The sequence below is a fragment of the Mastacembelus armatus genome, chromosome 9 (assembly GCF_900324485.2).
Source record: "Mastacembelus armatus chromosome 9, fMasArm1.2, whole genome shotgun sequence".
Classification (NCBI taxonomy): domain Eukaryota; kingdom Metazoa; phylum Chordata; class Actinopteri; order Synbranchiformes; family Mastacembelidae; genus Mastacembelus; species Mastacembelus armatus.
Window position 1 is genome coordinate 13,455,647 of NC_046641.1, and position 23,982 is coordinate 13,479,628.

The 23,982-nt window shown below is 42.2% G+C and overlaps 1 protein-coding gene across 4 annotated transcripts in view; it reads right to left on the reverse strand.

Moving 5' to 3' along the window:
- The window catches only part of smtnb (smoothelin b), a 43,655-nt gene extending 20,774 nt beyond the window's left edge, over positions 1-22,881 (reverse strand). For 3 of the 4 annotated variants that reach the window (XM_026321497.2, XM_026321496.2, XM_026321495.2), the window contains exons 1-6: positions 22,516-22,881; positions 9,629-9,786; positions 7,847-7,925; positions 7,679-7,757; positions 7,013-7,092; positions 1,585-1,690 (exon numbers count right to left, since the gene is read on the reverse strand). In XM_026321497.2, coding sequence (XP_026177282.1) covers positions 1,585-1,690; positions 7,013-7,092; positions 7,679-7,757; positions 7,847-7,925; positions 9,629-9,786; positions 22,516-22,566 — 553 coding nt within the window. In that variant the 5' untranslated portion in view covers positions 22,567-22,881. Of the gene's footprint in view, positions 1-1,584; positions 1,691-5,080; positions 5,176-7,012; positions 7,093-7,678; positions 7,758-7,846; positions 7,926-9,628; positions 9,787-22,515 lie in introns of those variants that run through there. The other variant, XM_026321498.1, reaches the window with a different exon arrangement.
- Positions 22,882-23,982: the final 1,101 nt, after the last annotated feature.

Consider the following 23,982-nt stretch of genomic DNA (forward strand, 5'->3'; position numbering starts at 1 on the left):
AAGGCCAGTGTATCACTCTCCCCAAGGAAATACACTTATCTGTACAATATGTTATCTCAATCCATCCTGAAACATTTCAGGTTGGACCAAAGTTGCGGACCAGGTTACAGATTTTACTTTAAAATAGTTATACACCAGAGACTCTGGTGTTGAGTGCATCATGTCATTTACAGCTTTTTTTGTATGAAATTAATGTTATTCTTCTACTTGAGCAAGTTTCGTGAGGCGCACAGCACATTCCACTGAGAGTCTCTGAAAGCATTTCATTTCCTAAATCACAGCCTTACCATTTACAGTTTGCACCAGAATGCAGCACAGCTGGACGCATGGTCATTGAGGTAAAGTATGTAAATATATATTTTTTGTCTGAGAGCTAGAGGTATGTGTTTGTGCGGTGTACAAAGACCAGAAAGAACAAGCCACTGATTGTCAAATGTAATCTCTTATTTTCTGCCGCTTTCACTCTGCTTAAAAGACTAAAGCCCTGGGCCCACCCTAGTGACACCATCCTGTCCCAACCACAAACATCCTCTGTCTTTGTTCAGTGGTGTCCACTTTAAAAGGCGTCTTTCCTCCTTTGCTTTTCTAATGGTGGTCTTTTTGTTTTTTTGTTCACCCGAGCTTCACCCTGGTTTAAATTGTAAGGCAGGGATAAATCAGGAACAGCGGAAAGTCTTGCCACCAAGTCACATGAGCTTAACTTCTGTCCAGCTTTATTTAGCAGAGGTGTGGCTGTTGGGTTTTCTGGTGTTACTTCCCATAACCCCACCACCAACCCCACGTCCACGAGAAGGACACTGGGAGCCGAGCGCAGGGCAGACCAGCCCACACAGAATGACATTATTATGGCCGCCAGCCTCAGGCCAAGTTTAGATAGAAGAAGAACAAACCCTTTAATCTTGAGCCAAGGACAATCACAGTTAAATGTAGTGCTCTATATGAAGGAGGCCATTCATTTAATACTTTGTTTAAATTTTATAAACAATAAGGAGATCGTTTAACAACATTTATGACTTTAACAATAGAGTTTTGTCACTATCACCATGTGCTGTGCAAGTATGACTGAATGAAGCACATTCATTCCTTCCTGAAGGCTTGCATTCATGCTACTTTATTAATGGTTGGACTAACACAGCGGTTGATGAAGTTACTTCACACTTCAGAAGTCATTAAGCTTATGGATGTGACTCCAAACAGTTAATAAAGTTAGATAAAGGACCTTTTGGAGGCTGAATTAATATGACCTCTTGACCTCCGCTGCAGGAGAATGGCTCCTTTGGCTGAATATTTTACCAGACAGTGAAGAGGAAAGTTCATGTATGTAGTCATAGGTATACACAACAGAGGTGGTCAGTGTTTCCTGTGAGTTATTAGTTCCTACCCAAACTTAACCTTTGGGTGAATGTTTACTGTATATACAAGCTTTTGTATTTCCACAATCCTCAGAGTGGCATGCCCAAATATAACTGAGAGGGCAATTCTCTATCCTGCAGAAAGAATGTATGAAGCAATTAAGGCAGCCAGACCAAATATTAAACAACTGCCCATGCACATGCAGTTTGGTGCTGAATGAGTGTTTCTCACCTATTCTCTGCAGCTCTCTGCTTTTTTCCGTCTGCTGGCCACGTAAATGGTCCCAGATCTGAGATTTGTTTTGTTCTTGCTCACTGTGGCTCGCCTGCTCTGTCTCCTGTGGGGGGGGGGGGGGGGGGGGGGGGGAAGAAGAAGAATGGCACATGCTCAGTGCACTTCAACATAGCTCCAAAAGCATCATCTTCTTTAATGTGTCAGGTCACAGTGTCTTCAGCTACAGTATTTCTTAGGACAGTAGCCACCCACTGCCAAACTGCCAACCTATTCCTCTGATCAGAGCCAGAGTGAAAATGTCAGTTCTTCCATCAGTTGTCTGAGGTCAGCTGGTGATCACAACAGTCTTTTGTTGGAGGTTGAGGTCAAATTCTGCAGTCATGATGAGAAACACGCTTGGCCAGCTGGAAAAGTAAAGATCTGCTTTATTTTCCACTGTATATGTCTCAAAGAGACAGGGAGAGAAAGACGCCCAGAGCGCCAAAAGAGCCAACATATACATTCAGTGCTGTGTTAATTATCTACTTTACAGCATGACTTGACCTGGACAGCTCTTAGTCTTTCAAGATTGGCTGCAGTCTGACCTCGAAACAAAACGTGCCTTTTAAACAGCGCTCTGGTCCGGTCCAGCACTGACAGGGGAATGTTTCAGCAGGAGGGAGATCTCGGAGGAGAGGCAGGAGTATTTTGGCATATGAGGCGGAAAAGGGTGAGGAGGGGAGAATGGGTGGGGGGAGTGGGGGGTGAAGATGTAAATGCCGGCACTACTGTTGAGCCTCTGGTGTCTGACCTTGAGCTACTCCACAGGAGAATAAGCTGCACAAACAAGGCTCCTCTGAGCATATGTGCAGACACTCTTTAAATCACTCCCCCACATATTATTAGCCCACAGCACTACAAAGACAAAAGTGCTCCTGTGTGTGAAGGTTCAGGTGATATGAATCATGTTTTTAAGTGTATCATGCCATGTAATCAATCGCCTGAAAGGTGTTTTAAAAAGAGCCATCTGGGTTAAGTGCAGTTTAACAAAAGTTTGGGTTGATCCTGAAAAAAATGGACATGACCTCACATTTTGAAAGTATAATACCAGATTTACAACCTGCCATTTCTTCATAAAGCTTCTGAAAACACATTTACAATCTTTCAAGCAAGCAAAGAAAGCACACACACCCAGCTACACAATCTATTTGCCATTAGTAAACAATGTTATTCTAGACAAGAGACTGCCAACCTTATAAATTGCACCTCTGGCATGTTTTAAAAGGCCTTTAATCAATGCATTATGTGATCCGAGGTGACAGAACCACAAGCACTGATCAAAAACACACACCGCTCGAACTGAAACACAACTGAGCCAAGGGTGAGGGTTTCAGCTCTGTTGACTGTGACCTTCGCCACCTTGAGCAGATTATGAGGCAGAGCAGCTCAGTCACTGCAGAGAAAATGTAATTAGACACTGCTGCAGGAGACCGAAAAGGTGAAATCTGGAGCAGCACCGCTTGTTGCTAAAATCATCTGGGAGAGATCAATCTGTATATGTGACATCACAGAGATGTAAATCTATATAGAAGGTGCTCTGATGTCACTTTTTCCTATTGTCCACGTTTTCCCAAATGGAGCAAAAAAAAAAAAAAAAAAAACGACAGCAGAGATCATGGTAAATGTGGCTCATCCTCATGCAGACTGAGACACCAGAAATTTTGTGCAACGCTCTTCTAATGAGTAATTACGATGTCTGACGAGGACAACAACATATAAGAGTGCAAATACCACAGTGTTAACAAAAGACCCTCTCCTGCTGAGTGGAGTCAATCAAAGAGTCACAGGGGGACATAATTGTGTTTGAGTCATAAACACAATTAGAGAGTCCTTCCTCACCCGGCCCTCCTCTCCCACTCCTACCAGGAGTCAGACAGACAGCCGTCATTTCATTTCACAGCTCCCACTAAACCACAGGGAACATATTTCTCACAGACTGTTAGGCAGAGGGAAAGAGGGAAGATAAAGTGGAACTGGAGACACAGACCAGGGCTCAGGACCGGCTGCCAGCCACCACGCTGTCATTAGCGGCTTTCCTCTGGCCCCGACAGTCAGGACCTGACAGAGTGAAACCAACACTGACACCGTCCCACTCCAGCGCTCGCCTGAACCACTCATCCCCTCTGGCCTCAGGAACTTGTTTTTGTCAGACTGTAATTGCAAAATCTCAAACTCTTCAACATAAAAACAACTGTCCCCTCTCATGACCAAGGCGTGGTCTGAACCCTCATCTCCGCCCAAAAAAAAAACAAAAAAACCAACAAAACAAAACAAAGCAAAACAAAAACAAAAGGACAGAAGCAGAGCCAGCACTGAAGCACACCGAAGCACAAACCAACCAGTTCAGACAGTGGAGATCAACTGAGGATTAACACACTTGGTTTGAGTACTTCAGCTCCAGTTTTCCATCACTCTGCTGGTGAGGTAAGACCATTTGAGGGTCTTCAATGTCTCCATGTGGAGGAGAGAAGAAGAAACCTGGTAGCTCATTTTCCATTACTGCAGCATCGGGAACCACACTCTCGGCTTCCCTCCAGTAAGTGAAATACGGTAGCTGGGATGAAGTAGCAATCATGTCAGTATCTCACACACACACACGCACGCACGCACACACACACGCACGCACACACACACACACACACACACACACACACACACACACACACACACACACACACAGAGTCTGCAGTGAGGAAACCCACAAAAAAACTCAACCCTGAGCCTCATTCCCATTTTTACTTACTTCAAATGACACACGTCAATCTAACTTTACTTACTGATCTTATTTCAAAATGGATCCACGGCAGCAGCACATTTTCTCAAGTCATCCCCACAATATGAAATGAGCCGTCTGCATTGCAAACACTAGACCTGGTTTAAGACAGCTAGTCTGTTCTTGCAACATTTTTCTGATGAGATCAGAGAACAAACAAAACTCTGTCTGGAGCTGCAGTACCTGCCACCCAACAGCTTACCTGACCTCTCTCAACACACCTAGATAGTGTGCAAACCTGAACCTGTAGCTTCAAAAAGACACTTTAATGGTTATTAAATCACTTAGAAAGTAAAGGCAATTAAACATTGAAGGATATTAAGCATATTAGATTATTTCTTTACATAATTTTCTGTATTTTTCCATTGATCTAATTTGATTTAAATGTAATCAACATCTTAAATTTAATTTAATTTTAAACAAGTTCATGATCAGCTAAAAGGAACAAAAATTGTACAAAACTAACATCAGCAATAATTAAAACAGCAGTAAGTCATTATCTAGCCAAACCTACAAGGTAAACAGAGAGGCCAGCAGCACGTCCCATCTTTCAATCAGACAGTAACAGATAAGCAGAGATGTCTAAATGACTTGCAGAGCAAAAAAGAAGAAAAACGTTTTTTAAAAAAGGAGCGTTTGGCCTGTGACACATGACAGCAGGAAAATCTGAGTGACATTTACCTTCTAAACCTTTCTCCCGCTCTCTCAGCAGTAACCCTCTTGGAGTCAGGACGTCCGCTGTTCTGCCGCTTTACTCCCTCAGCCACATCACTCACACATACACACACACAAACATGCACACCACCACCACACACATGTATACACACACAGCACCAACAAGCCACTCCCTTCACTTCCCCTCCCGCCCATTATGTCTTCACTGGGATCTGGGATCTGACCCCCACACACACACACACACACACACACACACACACACACCTTACAGGGTTGCCTGGTTGACACATTAACCCCTGACACACTCTGCCTTTCTTTGACCTCTTTTTTCCTCATTTCGCCTGAGACAAGAGCAAACATTTAACAGCAATAAAGCCTCATTAAACTATGACATATTTTCACTGTTTCATCTTAAAATACTGAGGAGAGTTCTATTTCCTGCTGACATTTTTTCCTACATACATTCTGCTAAAATTACAGATGAGCAGGTAATTAAACCTATAGACACTATAAAGTTTCTACCTCAAGTTAATGTGGCACGAATCCTTGTGCAGGTGTTTGTTTTTAGCTGTGGCCCATGTGTGTTGTGAGTATACGGCATGTGTATGTTATGCTGCCATGGCGGCCTATCTAGGACCTCCATCTGCCACAGGACAATTGCATGAAGCTCAAAGAGATCCGCTGCTCTGATGTGACTGGAAGGAGCCCTGCTGCTGCTGGCTGATGTTGTTTTTGGCCATGACCCTTATCCAGCGCAGACTACACCGCTGGGACACAGCTGGTGGGCTGCTTGTGTGTCTGTCTGTCCGAACCCAACCTCCTGACTATCCAGACCTCCAACTGCCCCTCATCCATCACACCACCTGTAGCTCACAACCCTGCCATCATACCGCTCAGCTGTCAAACAGGAAGTGAGTTAAAACACATGAATGCTAGAGCATCCTGTGACGCCAACACGCTATCATCGCTTCCTATCTGGGGAGAATACAGACACACACGCACACAAAGAAATGCATATAAGCAAAGCACAGGCTGTAGAAATAATACTGATACTAACAGCCTTTCATTATTCCCCTTTTATGCCATCGTGGCAGGAAAAAAAATGGGTTCTTTCACGTGAACCACCAGAACTGTGATAATTTGACTTATTGTATTTTCCTTTACAGATGCAGTACTGCAGGTGTTCCTTCAATCAAAAGGCTTTGTTACAACATGGGTGAGCGCACACTGTAAGAATTATCCTTGTTTTCCCTCTGGAAAAATCTCATCCACTGGAAAGAGAGCATTCATCAAAAACGACGTGATCAAGCATAAAGATAACATCTGACCCATTTATTTTCATTTCGTTTTAGAAAGTGACTGAAGAGGCATTCTGGGAGTTGCGTTCTGCATAAGACCATCAAAATATAATAACGCCACTTATCTTTATCACACATCATCATTTAATATCTTTAAACTCTTAGACTTAGAGTGAAATAACTGGTAGACTGTTGCTGTCAGAATCCTACCTTTACTAAACACCAGGCTCAAAGTAAATTTGATCTTTCTCCTCATATTGAATGACGACGTATAAAAAAAAAAAAACACATTCCTTGATCCGTGGCAGCTGAGCCATGTGTTTTGTGTGATTGGTGTAGCCACAATAATGACACAGTGTGTGACTTAAATCACAATACTTGTTGTTGTTGTTTGCTGCATTCTTCACTGTGGCAGTAGAGAAACCTCAGCGGTCACTGTTACCATGAAGACAAACTCAGCACCCACAAACTGGTGTGTGCTCGGTTCATTGTTGCGAATGGAAGCTGATGTAAGGGCATATTTAGATTTCAGACAGTTTACCCCTCAGTTGTAATAGTGCTGTGCGCCCTGTGTCCACTTCACACTCTGACATTTAATGATTTATGCCCTTATAAATGACAGTGAACACAATGTACTCACCACTGTTCCCATGCTGCTCTGGGACTCCACGCTCTCAGGCTCCAAGCAGTGACCAGGAGTTTTACCGCGCTCCACAGTCCCTAAAAATACACACACAGCAGTAGTGCGGAGGCAGTAAATACAACAAAATATGTGAGAAATACTACTGTTCCATGTGATGCCAAACCTCTAGCAAAATCATGGTAATTTCTGAAACAATGAGATTAACTGAGGTGTCCTGACATCACCCTTTAAGAGGCCAGGCAGGGTGAAATCTTAGATTTGGTGTGAGTCTGTAAGTATCACCCAGTGTTTGAGAGTGACGGGTGCTCAACAGACCAGACAGCACTAAGGAATGACAGGAATCCACCATCAGATTCAGGATCACAGGTAGATCTGCCATTGAAATTATGGACTGCTATCTCTCCCACAGAACAGATAGCAGAGGAATGTATTTATCCTCTAAGTTTCTTAAAAGTAATTCAAAATTTAACCTGCAGTTGGACCTGTGAGAAGTCACAGTAAATTTTCACCTATAACTTCAGCACCCTCATGTGGCCAATTAGTGTTTTTTTTTTTTTCAAATATCTGTTGGGATTTGATGCCTCATTGTAATCAAAGATCCGTCTTATGTTACTTTACAGACATACAAACATTGGTTCGATTATATCAAAGGACTAGACTCACCTTGCTGCTGTTCATCTCGGATTTGTCGGATGGCTGCTCTGATTATCTTCCTCTCCTCATACTCGCTGGCAGCACGGAGCTGGGAGCAAACATATGCAAAAGCTGAATGCAAACAGGACAAGCATGGAGTTTCACCTGATTTCATCATTCTTCTTCATCAATACTCACCATTTTCGTGAGTTCATCAATGTCCTGGATTGACTGCAGTTTTCGTGACAAAACGTCCAAGTTGTCACTGGATTCTGACCTGAGGAGAGACGGTAGAGTGGATTTCTAATGGTGCTCATTATGACTGACCATTAACTTGTATTCATGCAGCAAGTAACAAATGGGAAACACAATATCTTAAAATACTAACATGCTAATTTTAGTCTTCGCTGGCTCTAACCTGAGGCCTCTCTGTGTATGTGAATGGCAGCAAGAGACAATTCCAAGACAACACACAGTTTTCTTGGCCTTGAGAAAAACCATCAGAGGAAACACTCCCAAACAGAGCGTGGAAAAATTGAAACTGTGGGATTACAAATCTGACACCAGTGACAAAGAGTGCCTGAAAAAGGCTGCTCTCATCCTCCCTCTTTTCGGCCTCATATTTCTCAATTTCACTCCCTTCTTTTAAGTTGGTTTATTACTCATACACTCCTCCAGTTCTCTCATCATCTTCGCTTTTCTCCACTCATCAGTATCTGAGGATGTTTGGCATGTTGGAGTGGAATATTCCACATTCCACAATGAAACTTTCAAAGGGGTTTTGTGTGTTTTGTGTGTGTGTTGCGCACGTGCATATGTTTGCTACAGTAGGTATGCTTGCTCTTTCAGCTTCAGTGAGGCACATCCATTGTTATTGTAACCCAAGTCATCTGAGAGCAGCAAGGAATGGAAATGATTAGGCCTGGCCACTGGTCGTAACAGGATTCAGTGACAGAGAAGGAGAGCAACAACAGAAGGCTGGGGATCCTCTTTGCATCCAAAAGTGTTAAATCCTTACTGCGCTCCAGATAAGATGCTTGGATTGTGCCACCAGTTTTGGAATTAAGTGTAAATATACCTGTTCTGTTCTGCAGAACTCAGGATTTCATACACACGGAGAAGAAACTAAAGGAGGTCAAAGGTTGAAAACTACCATATCATTCAATGTTTGTGATTCGTTCATCAAATATACTTTGTTTATTGAGAGAAAATGATGGTCTGTAAAAGATTGCACCATTGCCAGATTGAAAAAGGCATTTTCTTAATAAGATGTGGCAAATGTTTATTGGTTGACAGTAGCTGCTTCTCTAATCTCAGGTAATAAAAAAATATTCTTTCTTCCTAGTTGAAATGCTGCAATTCTGCATGATTTGACAGATTTCAGCAGTTTACTCAGGTTCATCAGAAAAAGCCTGCAATGATCAATCATCCTTAAAGTTATCTTAAATTTAACAAGGTATCAGAGTTTGGAACCAAACAACATGTTTACAGCAACACAGAGATGACCTTAACTGATTACTCAAAGCTTAAAGCCTGTTCATCCTGTTATCAGTTTGCCACATACAAACTATTTGATAACATAATGGCAGAGGTGCCATTAGAGCTATCAGTTTACCCGTATGACAAAGCTGAATCACAGGTACGGGGAAAGGTGCATTGCTGAAGTGGAAGAACGTTGCAAACGCACAGAATGTCAAAAAAAAAAAAAAAAAAAGATCACAAAAAACTCTTCTAAATGTGACTCTCATGAGTAAATTGCTGACTGTCATATGGACAAACAATGAAATGTGAAAGCATTTATTCTGAAATGTGCACACAAGATGGAAAATGGAAAGTTTACTCTGGTTGCAGTTTTCTGTCCCTTGTGATTCCCTGACTTGACTTTTCCAGACTTTTCCCACTGGGTTTGTGAGTGTTTTCTCAGCATCCTAGTTCAGCTGGTCTAGTGCTTTATGTTAGGACCAGTTTGTCTGCTCTCACCTGTGCTGATTTTCCTTGTCCTCCTGCTGTTTGAGACGTGTGGGTCGGAATCTCTTGCTGGCCAGAGCGGCCTCCATGTCCTCGATCTCCCTCCTCCTCAGGTCCCGGATGGCTGAACGGATGAGGCGTCTCTCATCCAGATCCACGGTTCCATCAAGCTGCACGTACAAGACAAAAAGACACAAACACAAACTTGTATTTAGTCTGCTGGCACAGCAGGACACCACACATTTGGCTTGCAAAAGCCAAAGTCACTTGTCATTTGTCACTCATATTTGCATCTGTGAGTGAGTGCACTATAGAAACATGAGTAAATAAGACGAGTTATATGAGACTCTGCTGCTCAAGGGTCACAGGCCTGTTCTCAGCGTAAGTACAGGGTCATCAGTTCACACAAGTGAAGGGCTCTTGGGTCAAAACACAAGTCAAGGCACAGACTTCTTTCAGTCGTCATGTCTTGCCCTCTGTAATTAACCCTGCCAAACAAGGACAACAAGGCGCTTGTTTACATGTAGGGACAGACTTTTAGCCAATCTGCCCACACAAACACACACAGCTGTCAGACAGAAAGACCTAAAGTATCCTAAAAAGTTCAGGGATCTGCCATTTGTCAGAGTCAGACGTCAGAAATAAAAGTCAGACACACAGCTGACAGATTGCTAAAGGTAAACAGAATTCAGGTGTGTGTTGCACACATACTGGACTAAACAGGCCTGGCTTACTTTTAAATGTGTGGAAGGGAGTCACGAGTTCAGCAGGGCAGATGGGCGGCTTATGGATTGGTGACGAAAGGTGATCTGACTTCACTAATGTAAAAAGACAGGACCACCTAAGTGAGGAGCAAAGGACGAGAAACAGGCACGCAAACAGCTGGTGCTCAGAAAAAGATGTGTTCAGCTCTCCAGGTCGACTTATTGCACAGGTGTCTCCCTCTCTGGCTGCGTTTCATCCTGCTTTGAACGGTAGCCAGCCTGCAGGAGGCCCCAGACACTCAGATGTTGAAGTCTCTCACTTAAAACAAATATTTCATCGTTCGGAGTGACGGTTAGCCAAAGGGTTTATTTTCTTTCCAAGTAAAAAAGGAATAATTAAGATGTGTGAGTGTGTGTATAGAGCAGACCTGCAGACAGACGCACCACTTCAGCGAGATGAGTGCTTTCATTTTAAACCGACAGTTGTGAGCATGGGAGGGTAGAGGGAGCCTTCTCCTGTCAAATGAGAGACAGATCTCTCTTTTGGCCAACAGCAGGAACCTCTTAACACACGCAGAGAAGAGCAGCTCCTCTCATAGGCTTTTCTTATCAGCCCTTACACACAAACGCACACTTCAAGGTTCCCTACTGCACCAGTTACAGCTTTTAGAGTCGAGACATAAACCCGTGCATGCCAACTGCATTGTACGGAGGCAGGTTGGATGTATTTGTTAAATTAAGACTCACACCCCAGTGGGTTGAAAAAGGGGGTTGATGTGGCCCCACGACTGGATCCAGAGGAGGAGGAACGGGAGGAGGAGGGTTTCACAAGAGATGAAATGGGCCAGTGGTTTTGAGGTTTCGCTATGGTTTGACCAAAAATGCAGCCTGAGCTACACTATCTCAGAGGGGCTCTGCTATATACTGTAATTTGTGGAAAGTGCTGAGCTGACTGTAAAGAATGGGTAAGAAAAGGCAAAAGAAAGGACATGTAGAAGAGGGTGGAGAGAAGGAGTTAACTGAGAGATGGGATAAAGGACAATGTGAAGAGAGAACAATGTGAAAGAGAGAAAAATGAAAGAGAAGCTGGATTAGAGTATGCCTAAAAATGGGCACATGAGAGCTGGGTGGGAAAAGGCCAGGCCTCGTACAGGTCATTCCTCAAATTCCTGCTGACTCACACGGAAAAGAGATGGTAGGGAAATCAGGAGCTGGGTTTGGGTCCAATCCAGCCGCGAGATGATATGACGTCTAGGACCGGCAGTGTCATGTTTTAAATTGTGAAGCAGGAAAGTAATGCCAGGAAATGAGAACACAATTGTTCATTTCATTAACTGGCCAGTGCCTCACTCAAACACTCATGGGAGCTGTATGTTACCACGCTGTCAAGCACACTGCTCTGTGAAAATCATGATGTGATTAAAGAGCACTGACTGATTTATTTATACATTCATTATTGAGATAGAACAGAGAACAGCCTAAAGCCTGGGCTGCTACTCAAAAACTGTAACTTCTGATTAGCATTTCATATCCAGCTGATTGTTCTTTGCCTGTGCACTGTGCTTATCACCTTAAACATAAAACAACCTCACATAAGAAAACATTCAGAGCTCCCAAACACAGAACAGACAGATGGAAGAAATACGCCATACTAGTTACAGCAATATTTTCAAACACAAACACACTGAGGGGAATTAAAGACATGATGTTATGATAAGAGATGACAAACAATCCCTGCATGTGCATGTCAGGACTTTGACTTCTACCTGCTTAAACAACGGCAGCTGCTGTTTAGTGGAAGTTTTAAAATTGACCAATCAGGGCGCTGAATGTTGAGTCAGGATGGTGCGGTTGCAACGTTTCCACAATCCAATGGCCAGTGACCGACTTTCCCTTTATATATTTAAAAAGAGGGATATAAAAAAAACAAATAGACCAATAACTTCCGTGCGCTGAAAAGTAATGAGCGGGTGTAACTCAAGCAAATAAAACACACCTTCAACTTGGGCGCCTGCCAAAGAAAACAGACCAACCGTGAAAGAACCAGAGGCGGAAACACACACTTGTGCGGAAGGTGGCCTTTACAGAGCTGACTATGTCAAGAGGAGGGAAAAGAAATCAATCTAGTTACTCAGTGACAGCACGTGACACCGCTGACCATCCCCAAAGGCATTTTTCAAACCAGAGCACAGACCTATGGGTAACCAACTGTCACTGTGGCTCTAAACAACCACAACACTGTGAACCAGAGAGCAGCCGTTATACCCAGTTAGAAAAACTCTTCACACTGTGTGACCTATGCTGCTAACAGACATATGAGTCAGAAATAACACATAATAAACAGGGCACGCTAATTCCACGAGGACTCTGATGATGCATTCTCTAGCTTCTAGCCCGACTTTAACCGTCACTGTATGTGTAACTCCAACGACCCAAAAAAAACCTGCTCACTTTCCCAAAACAATCTCACTTTCCTAAAATGTCCTCACTTTCCCACAGTGTCCTCACTTCCTTGGTCTAAAACCCAAACTGGTCCTATGAAGTTATATCAATACAAGTACATGCACATGTGTGTTTTCATTCTTCATGCAGACTTTAGATTGATTTCACTTAGACTGACAACATTTATTTCCTACCCCTAACCCTAACCCATCACTACTACTGCCCTAACCCTAACCCTAACCCTAACCCCTCCCACAGTCCAAAGACATGCAGGTTGAGGTTAAGTTAATTGATGATTCTAAAATGTTCTTAGGTATGAATGTGAGTATCTGTCTCTATGTGTCAGCCCTGTGTTAAGACTGGGGAACTGTTCAGAGTGTACCCTGCCTCTTGCACAATGTCAGCTGGGATTGGCTCCAGCTGGTTTCAGTCCCCACAGAGTGACTCATACCAGGTGTGCATGCACGCACACGCATGCACACACACACACACACACACACACACACACACACACTTTGTTACACAGAAAAATATGCAGTCATCGAGACATCACTGAGCTGTCAGCACATTTAATGACGGTGGGGGGGGACCAGTCACATTACAGTCTGGTCTGCTGTACTAACTGAAGAGTCATCAGCGTCTCACCTGCTGCAGTGTCACCTGACTCAGCCAGTGAGGAGGAGGTGGTTATGACAGGGTGGAGATCCTTAAGAAACTGGGGCCTACTGCTTTAAGACAGAGCTTACAGATCAAAATGACCTGGTAAATAATTGCTAGTAAAAAACACTTTTTTAACCCAAATGACCTCACTCCATGATATCATACAGCAAATGATTCTCTTATATGGCTGGAGTCATTCTGTGGTGAAAGCCAATACACAAAAAATGTTTTAATGTTTCAACAGCAGGCTTGCTGTGACTGTACTGTTCATCCTGTTTACTCACATCCTCCCCTTCCATGGACTCCGCTCAAACCTATCAAAAGACATCCGACTGAAGCAGCTCAATCAATCATGACCAATTAGAGAGCGCTCATGGTTTACCAGTAATCCCCACCATCTGGTGACACACTCCTGAGGACACCCTCTGGACTCATCTGCTACACAAGAGAAACAGATTCAAATATGATTTTAAGTTTGCAAGGTTTAATTTAATGTGCCGCACACGGAAGCAGCCTCAGACGTGGTTAAACATGGCAGGAATTCAAGGTTATTCAGGTATTCAAAATATACTGAGCTGCTATTTACTGGGTCTGCCATGTGTAGCTGAGCTGAAACCACACTCCACCTGTGGGTGCAGCACTGAAGCAGGATTAGGTTAAACCTGTGGAAGTGAAAAGACACAGACCACTTGGCTCAATCCAAACAGAAAGGAAGTACCGTGCAATTATCTGTTTAAATTACACCCATCTATCCTGCCTCCATTGTCACCATTTATTTATATAAATATGAAGCATTACTTAGATGTTTTCTGAGCATATTTACCAACTGAAATATGGATAAATGATAATAAATGACTTCTGCTATTTTTTGGGCCAATGAAAATGTGTCTCGGAAACAGAAACGGATCAGATTTGCCTGTTCAGTTTGAAAAGGTCAGGTCAAACATCACAGCCCGGTGTGTTGAAGTCATCTACCATCACACACACACACACAGGCCTGTCTGTAAACACAACAGCCATTCACCTTTTGATTCCCACTGGGTGCATATGTGTCAGTGCTGTTTTATTTGCACGCAATATTTTCTACCTCAAAACTATGACATGTTGAGTAAATTCCCTGACACTAAGGAGCATGGACATTTCCTGCAAGGAATGCGTGAGCATCCAGGTGCACTGGATATGAGTGAGAGCAGGGGCTACTGTGTGTTTGTGCGTGAAATCAGGGCTACAGTAATAATTTCCAGAGCAGGCTGAGGTTAGAGTGCAGCCAGGCAGCAGATCGGATCAATGCTTTAAACTCACTTGTGTCAAGCCCACAAGTGAGTTTGCCCTTATATGGACACACAGGACACTCCTCGCAGCAGAGCTGAAGTGGATTACCAGCTGCCACAGAGGACGCTGGACTGGTACAGACACTGAGACAGACACAAATAAACAATCCAAAGGGTGAGAAAGTTCAAAAATATTTTTATCACCATGAAATCTATTTATTGCTTTGCTTTGGTGCAAAATTCCAATCTGCCTATAAATCATTTCTCAACACCTCAGGAAAACAATGCATATGTGTAGTAGGCCAGCACACACACACACACCACACCCACTGGAAATGTGAACATAACGAGGATATATGAGAGCCCTGCAAGCCTTGTGACTCCTGGTTTCTCAGAATAGGGAGTTTCTGTCACTCTCAGACAAAAAATTAACAAAGAAACCAACCGGCTTCAAGTTTAACACTCGCTGCGCTCTCACAAGCTTTTATTTTCCGGGGTCGAAAAAAGGGGAGCTCCAGTGAAATACAAGCAAATCAAAGGACAAAGAAACGTTACTGTACATGTGGCAACGTGCTTTCCGTGAGTGCAACTACACGTGTAGGAAAGCTTAACATTTCCTAATAACTAGATGGTAGCAAAGAGGCTTGCATGTGGGCCAGAGGGAGGTGCAGGCATCAAAAATGTTCTATAGCATTCAGACTCAGACAAATCTGAACTCGCACAAGTTGTGCATTTTATTAAATCCTGCTCAGAGTTTGACATTATTGTAGTGGACACCACATGCTGACGGATTAATGATGCACCTATGGTCAAGACTCTGAAGTGTAAAATACTTCCTGCATTGTTACATATCAGTCCACCAAACCTCTAAGTTGCCTACAGCGCAACGTAATTATCCTTGTTTAACTGCCTCCGTGATACGTTTTGACCCGTTTCTCTTGTCTGGCTTCACATGGTTGGAACGTGTTTCTCTGCAGAGCTGCAGGTCAGGTCACAGACAGGGATTCAGGTCAGCCACCGACTCGTTGGCGCAACTGTGCCCCACATTTTAGAAGCGTTGTCATCACAGTGTTTCAGATCTGCCAACAAAGGCAGACCGCTGTATACTTCTATAAACTACACAAATCTTTTGTAGTACATTATTTCTTAATACTGAGTTATTTAGATATTTGGTGTAGAACTTTCCCAAATTAGGGAAATCGTTGCAGTATTTCTTTTAATAGTTTCTTTGTTTAAACTTTCAACATCATCATAGGAAAACAACAAGGGACGGGAATTGTCTGCAGCCTTTTAGTAGAGTATATCAGTATTTTTCCCTTGGTGGCCACAGGCAGAAGAACTGATACAGTGTGACAGATTTTCAGTAGGACGTAAAGGAAATGAAGCGATAAGAGAAACTGCACTGGATCCTGCACTTTCAATGGCCTTATTTTGTGAGCAGACCCAGGTTACACCAGGAATTAGAGCATGATGAATCTTCTCCAAATATGGGACACTGTCACATCTGAAGCCCCGCATGACCAGTGAGGGAAGAGCCAGGAGGTTAGAGGGGAGTCCAACAGGAGGAAACAGAGGAGGGGGTTTAAACACTTTGGGAGGGTGCAGAGCACAAACAATTTATTCTAATAGAGCCAGGAGAGCCAGCCATGCTGACTCCGAAAAATCCACAGCAATTATAAAAATGGGAATGAGAGTCACACACTGACAGACAGACAAAGCCAAACAGAATTTAACAGATCAGCTGTGTATATCTCAAGAATGCCATGACATTAACAACAGTGAGCTGGAAAGGAAAACATCAACATCCGCTAGACAATTTCTATTGGATCTCAGGAAATGACTCTTTCCTGAGGGAGAAAATATAGAAAAAGCCAAAACCACTGTGTTTCTACATTTCTCTGGATGACTCCATCTTTCTTCTAATCTCTCTCTTTTTCATCTGTTTATTTCTCAATTAAAAGCCACCATTTGTTTCCAAGCTGGAGAGGTGCAATATGTTTATCTTTTGCATTTGGTTTTAAATCAGTATGTGAGTTGGCAGAAGCTCCAGCATGTTTCCAATCCTGCAGAAGACTGCATTTCATTTTTTGGTTGGTAATTTTTTTATAAACAAAGCCACACCCTAGTATTCCAATATAAAGACATAAACCACTGAAATCCTGCAGTAGAGCAAAGGGGCGCCACAATCAAAGGCTGCTTGATAACATCATGGTGACGCAAGAGTCGTAACTTCTTCACTGGAGACAAACACACCTTCATTTCATCTGAAGTGGATATAAGTAAGTGTTTTTTTTTTTTTAGCAAAGTGTCATGATTTAGCACAAATTCAAACACAAACAAACTTCCATTTGATATTGAGACCTCATTAAAACAAAAAAGAACAAAGTGTGCTCATAAATTATGCACAGAGACCACTGAAACAGTTGACACACACACACACACACACACACACAGATAAGCCTTTTGAGTCTAAAACACCTGTCGCCAAAAAAACAACAACCTGTGAACACCTACAGCATTAATAATCAAACTGGGATTTTGCTAAGCAGACAGGCCTGGTGGTGGTGAAAGAGACAAAAGCACACCTTCAATCTCTTATCCAGACTTTTTCCATTTGGCACATGGATTATCCAGACAGACGGAGATCAGCCACAGAAACCTGCTAGATCACTTAACAGACAGACGAAAAGACCAGAGAACACAGTCTCATATCTGATGCCTACTGCATTTGGTTCATTTCAATAAAGAACAGAGTGTTCCAACTTTCCCACTGTTCTTTCATGGGATGCTGTTTTATAATAAAACACCACTCCTCATATTCAAACGGGATCTTGCGTTTTCAAAGTATCTGACATTTCAAAATGACAAAACAATGCCAAGTACCAGCTTTGTTAATGAAATAATGCAGAATGAACTCAATTTCAACTTTCAACTTTTACACATGAAGTAAATGTTTGCTGAAGTTGTGTCACATTCACCCTGAATTATTGTGCCGCAGCGACACACTACTTAAAGGCCACAGACCAAAAATAAACTTTGTTGGAGTTTATATGCACATCATGACAGAGTTCACCGCTTTTTATTCTCATCCTTTCAGAGCCAAAATATGACGAGCTATTTATAGCAGTGTTCAGAAACAAAGTTTTCCTTCTTTATCAAACTACCAGTGACTTCTTATCTCTCTGCTCCCTGGCTGTCTTTTTGGATATTCGCTGTCAAAGTGACTTAACTATTCCTGTTGTTGTGATAAACTCAGTCCTATGACTGCAAACATGTAGATAACCCACAGTGTGTCAGTTTAGAAAGGGGAAATCTGCCCTGGATGCTGAACTGTTTGTTCCCTTGTTGTCTTCCTGAATGTCCCTTTGAGGGTTAATACAGTTTATCTCATTTCATCTCATCCTTGCTGTCATTGATAAAACTCAATCCTACAGGAAATGCTTTGTGTAAATGTGAAGGGAGTGAATAGCTGTGAGAATGATGACACCCTCAGGGAAAAAAAAAAAAAAAAAAAAATCAGGTGTGCACTGTGAACCCTGTGTTTGTATTTTACGGCCTGAACATCAATCTGAGTGAGAGAAACACCTACAACAACACCCTGTAAAGTGCACAGGGGTCAAAACACTGAAAGTGCCTTAAATAAAACCCAGAAGCAGCAGGTGTTATCAATGGTCACGAAACACTCGAGACTCTTTGCTTCCTCTGTGTAATATGCCAGGGAGGAGTGGGGCAGCTGTATTCAAAGGAAGACTTGCTGCGTGCGACGGCTTGTATCCACAACCTGTTGGAAAATGTTGGAAACTTTTTAATGTCTGAAGAAAAAAAAAATTCTTCTTTCTGTGACTTAAGTTATATAATTTTAACATATTTTTAAAAATATCTTCTTTCTTCATTTTGGTCACATTTTGTTAAAGTTTTCTGTAACTTTGGCTTCAAGTATGAGACAGTATAAAAGGTTCAAGATGACTGTTCATGCAATGTGGTGTAATTTTTCCTCTTTATTTGTTTTTCATGATGAGGCTGACATTTTGGACCAGGTCTCTGGGGGGAAAGGAGAACAGGGGAACTGTACTGAGAGCCTGCAAAACAAAACCATTCTTCCTCTCCGACTGTAACCGTCGAGCCCTTGTCAACGCACAAAGGGTCCAGAGAGCCATAAAACGAAGGCCCAGGGGTCCCATATATCACAGAAGCTGGACCACAGGGTGAAGCTGCCCTATTTTAAACATGTGTGAATGCTTCTGGCTCACCAGGGAGAGAAGACGGTCACAGGACTGGCAAGACTAGTCACAAATCATTATATGAGAAATCCAGTATGTGAAATCGGCCGAGGAGGCGCCACAGACGGAGCTGAATGAATTTCAAAACAAACACAGACTCTTATAAAAGACGACAACATTTAATGCAAACACTGATACTGTACTTGTAAGATGCTGCGCATTAGCTTTTCCTGCAGAGCAGCTTTTGCAGTTTGGGGTGGGGTGGGGTGGGTGGTGGGGGGTCGGGTGGTTAGAGCCAATTAGAAGGGAGATCATGGCGTCACCAACAGAAACCACAGTCAAAGCTTATCATTAGCTAAGTTTGCAGGTGTGCAGGTGCCACAACAACCCACACCTGCAGACCCAGCTCGCCCTGCAGGTTTAACACAACAGCACATGGGGAAACTGTTGCTACACAACTGAGTGAGGGGTGTAACCGCTGATAATCACCGACCTAGCTCGCAATCAGCCGATAAGATGCTTGTTAGGTGACAGTGTTTTGGAGTGGTTTGGCTGCTTTTTCTCCAACTGCACTCAGCAGCCTTTGTCTTTTCGTGTCTGCAGATCCTAAGCGCCATTCAGGCAGATGACCCGCAGCAAACATCCACTCAGCTTCCCTGCCAAAGAAACTGGGACACCAACTGATTATTTTTGTGAATATTTTGTGAAGGACTGTGGTGGCCAAGAGGAAGAAAAATGCTTCCCTTGGTTGCCATGGAAGGGATTAAATGAGCAATACAAAAGAGAATCTGGCCTTTGAATAGAAGTGTAGGGATGGGATTAGTGGTGCTAGAGAGGCCGCCATATGACCTTCTGACTGTTAAGTTCATTAAGTACAACGCAGACCTGCAGTTCGTGCTCCTCGTCCAACTGTTGTTTAACAGCAGCTCCTCCACCCGGCTTTACTACCATTTTGTTCTAAAAAACCATTTATAATTCCCAAACGCCTCAGTGGTTACTGAATATAGACACCACACAGCAGGGTGTTACATTTTCTAAAAACTAAACATGAAACTCTGCTCGTGTCTCTCCCACAATTTAAATCCCATCACAATCCAACCTTGAACTTCTCCTCTGAGCAGGTTCCATCAGAGCTTCACTGAGTTCACTGTGGAAAAACGTGACACTCGAGTCACCACAAACATCATCAGTGAAAATGTGGGATCTTTGTGACCTCAGTGCTGGTGGTCACATCTGAAGGAGGGAAGCTGCGCTCAGCTCCACTAACCCGGCACGAGGGAGACGAGGCTTTTTAACTTCTTTAGCTTCAGTGTCACATGTAGGTAAATCCTATAAACTCTGGGCGAGGTGCGTTTCATTCTGCTGCTACGGCCCTCTAGTCTTTACAGCAAGCTCTTCATTCAGAAGAGCTAATAACAATGAGCCAAATGGTTAATATTAATATTGCAAAAAAAAAAAACAAATGAAATGCAGCTGAACGACAACAATAGTAGAAAACTAAAGAGGTCCAGCAAAAAGCTTTAAGATGTTCTCATTCTTTGCTTTGCCAAAATTTGTTGCAACCATTCTGCATCCCTCCTCCTATAAACTCAGCTTATCTCCCTCTTTCCTGCCCTTCCCCTCCATAAATAAACTGACCGATCAAAGCTACCAATCCTCCAGCAAATCACTCCGCTGAAAGAAAAACATTATTTCCTCAACATGCTCCTTTTCTCACACTATTTCTATGTCACTTGCATTAAAAGTTTGTCCTTTAAGTGATTTATGAGAAGAAAGTGACTGTAGCTCTTAGATGATTCCAGACTTGGGGGCGGGATAATGGAAACAGTTGAAGTAGCGTCAGACAGGTCAACAAAACATTACATTTAAGATGCTCAGATCCAAAATAAACAGCTTTTTTTACTCATCAGGGTTTATCGATCTTTTAAAAAGAGAAATCTAAATGTTTTGTCTGAGATGACATTTTCTCAGAGCGCTCATTCTTGGCGAAGCAGCTGCTGAGAATAACGAGTTTAGAAGTGAAGTTCCACACAGAGAAGTGTAGTTTCATATGGCCGGTCAACGCTATCACTGTGTTTACTTAGCATAAACCTGACAGAGTCAATACACATCATCCACTTGCAACAGTGCTGAAAGAAAGCTGATAATGAGCTTTGAGTAAAGAAGGCGACCAAAGACAGAAAAGGATTTTACAGTCAAAAAAATCATTCATAAGTTTTTATTACCCTCAGTGAGTTTTCACATTTTCATTTTCACATTCATTAAATATAAACGGGAAGTTAACATACAGTACACAAATGCCAAAGTATGAATCCTTTTGATGTGTAGCTGTGATTCGGGTGATTCTGGTGTATGTGAACAAAGACAGGTTGAGTCACGCGTCGTCGTAAACATGTCTACAGGTGTTGGATTTGACGTCAGACCAATGTTTCACTTTCCTCTGTCTCAGGACATAATGACTAATGTGACTAATGTGACCCAGAGTTTTCGACTTGTACAGGTTTGCTGGTTTACTGCTCACACTAGTGAGATAATGTCTATCAAAGCATAACACGGTACATCAGCGTGAATCACCTTCAGGTAAAATTGATATTACATCCTTCCACTGTTCTGTAACAGATCTATGTCTGGATGTGTGTGTCATTGTGAAGAATCACATGAAAACTTATCACTTACTTCTGTTTTCCTATTTGTAGAATAAGACTGGGCAGCTATTATTTACTTCAATCATGATCAACGTCGGTTACTTATTTGATTAACTGATTAATGTCATTAAAAGGTCCGTGACAATTTCCCAGAATGCAAAGTGACATGTCCAATTTGCTGGTTTGTTTGTTTGTTTATTTTATCCAATGACCAGCCCAGGACCAGAGCTTTTACATTTATAATCACGTAGAGCGGAGAAAAACAAAGCCTCACAGTTTAGAAGCTGTAACATGTGAGATCTTAGCATTCGACCCAAAGCATTAATGAAAAAACGGACTTATCAATTTATCATTTTAAAACTGGTTGTACATTAAAATTACACCCAACAAGTCTAATTTGACCAGTGTTCAACAGCAGCAATGACAACACACTGAAAATTCACTGCTGATCCAACTACACACTTTACTAGATCTGTGCTTAACACATTACATTTATTATCCATTGATCTGCCTATTGATCATTTATTCTATGAGATGTTGAAACATGGTAAAAGTTCCTCTGACCCCTCTTCACGTGTATTTGTTTTGTTTGATCAACAACAATAAAAAAGATATTAAATGATGTGTCATATTCAACATATGACTGTGTGTTTGCAGCTCATCTGTCAGGACTGTCCTTATTATTGATGTCACAGAGCAGTGCATCAATATGATGGTACTGTCCGGGGAGGAAAAGCTACTACATAATAGTATTCTATAGTATTATATAGTTTTTTTTATCTGTTGTGCCTTTGAATCAGGGTATTATGTTGCTCTGTACTATGTAGTAACATATGTACCAGTACTGCTGCACTACCCAGACTGATGCAGCTTCATATCATGTGTTGTATTCACAGCTGACCATTGATTCCCAGGTAGCCGGGACTGACTTTCATTAGTAGCCGGTCATGTACTCACCAGGGCCCGGAGAGAGGACTCATCCAGCGCCGAGTAAGTCTCCAGGGACATCTTCTTCTGTCCTGTCGGGCTCAGCTGAGACGAGAAGATCTGGAAGTTCAGTCAAAAAAAAAAAAACGTGTACCACCTGCACGATTTGTTGTGTGGAGTCTCTCTACTGACTCTTTTCTTTTTCTAAGTTTCCTTTCACCGCGGTCTGTCTCGGTCTGCAGCGGACTTTAAAGTCGCTCAGCCAAAGTAAACTGGTGTCCAGCTTCTGCAGAGCATGTTTCGGTGTCCTTGCGTTGCAATGAAAGCACAAACAAACCCGCACACTCTTACACGGGGACGTTGGCAGCTTTTTGAACCGAGGATTCCCACAGAAAGGTGTAATCCCGCCCCTCTCTGGCTCCGGCCTCTCCCGGTGCTCATTCAAAGCGCCGCTCAGCGGGAAGGCTCCAAACAGCGGCCGTGTATGGGGGGTGATCAGTGCCGCTTTATAGCTACCGTCATTGTGGAGACTGAAAATAAATGCTCATCCTAAAAGAAAATATAAACTCTATACTTTTTACTTTTACGATTACGGAAACCGAGTTAACCTACTTATATTCAGTACATTTACTCAAATACTGTACTTAAGTACAAACTTGAGGTAAATATATATTATTGGAGTACTTATATTTAAAGCAACTTTATATTTCTACTACTTTACATTCTGATGGCAAATATTGTACTTTTTACTTCACTGCTTCTCATGGACCCATAGTTTTTTTTTTGTTGTTTTTTTTTTGTCAGCAAAGTAAAATTTTCATCCCTGTCCTGTCCAGTGAAAACTTTACACCCATTATATCTTATAGAATATGATGTACTACTGCAGATTAAAGCTATTCACAGTTTATAAAGTACTTAAAATAGGTCCAATCTTAAATAACCACAGCAGGAAAATCCATATAGGCCTATACATTAATGCAGCAGTAATGTTGATCCTAAAACATCATTTAGGCCTATAATGGTATTAACATTTAGACAAACTATATTTCTCCATAAGTAGTACTTTTAGTTTTGATACTTTAGGAACATTTTACTAATCTTACTTACGTAGGATTTGAACTCAGAACATCTACTTGAAGTGGAGTATTTTCACAGTGAGGTATTAGTACTTTTAAATAAAGTATAACAACCTGTAAGCATATTAAGTATGAAAACACTGGAAGTACATTTCATTTGTAAAAAGTAAACTCCTGAATTCAACTCCTAAAATACCAAGGACCTGACATCAGTATTTGCTGTTTTATGGTGACTCCTCCAGACATAGTCATTCAAAGGCAACTGCAGTTGCGGTTTGGTTTTGAAGACACAATCTTGTGGATTACTTCAGATGACCGCATTTTTAAAATGGATCAGTGCAATTTAACTTTTATTACCCGGTTTCCACATCTCAGCGAGCACTTATATGCAAAAAGTCCCTCAATAACATTACACATGGTG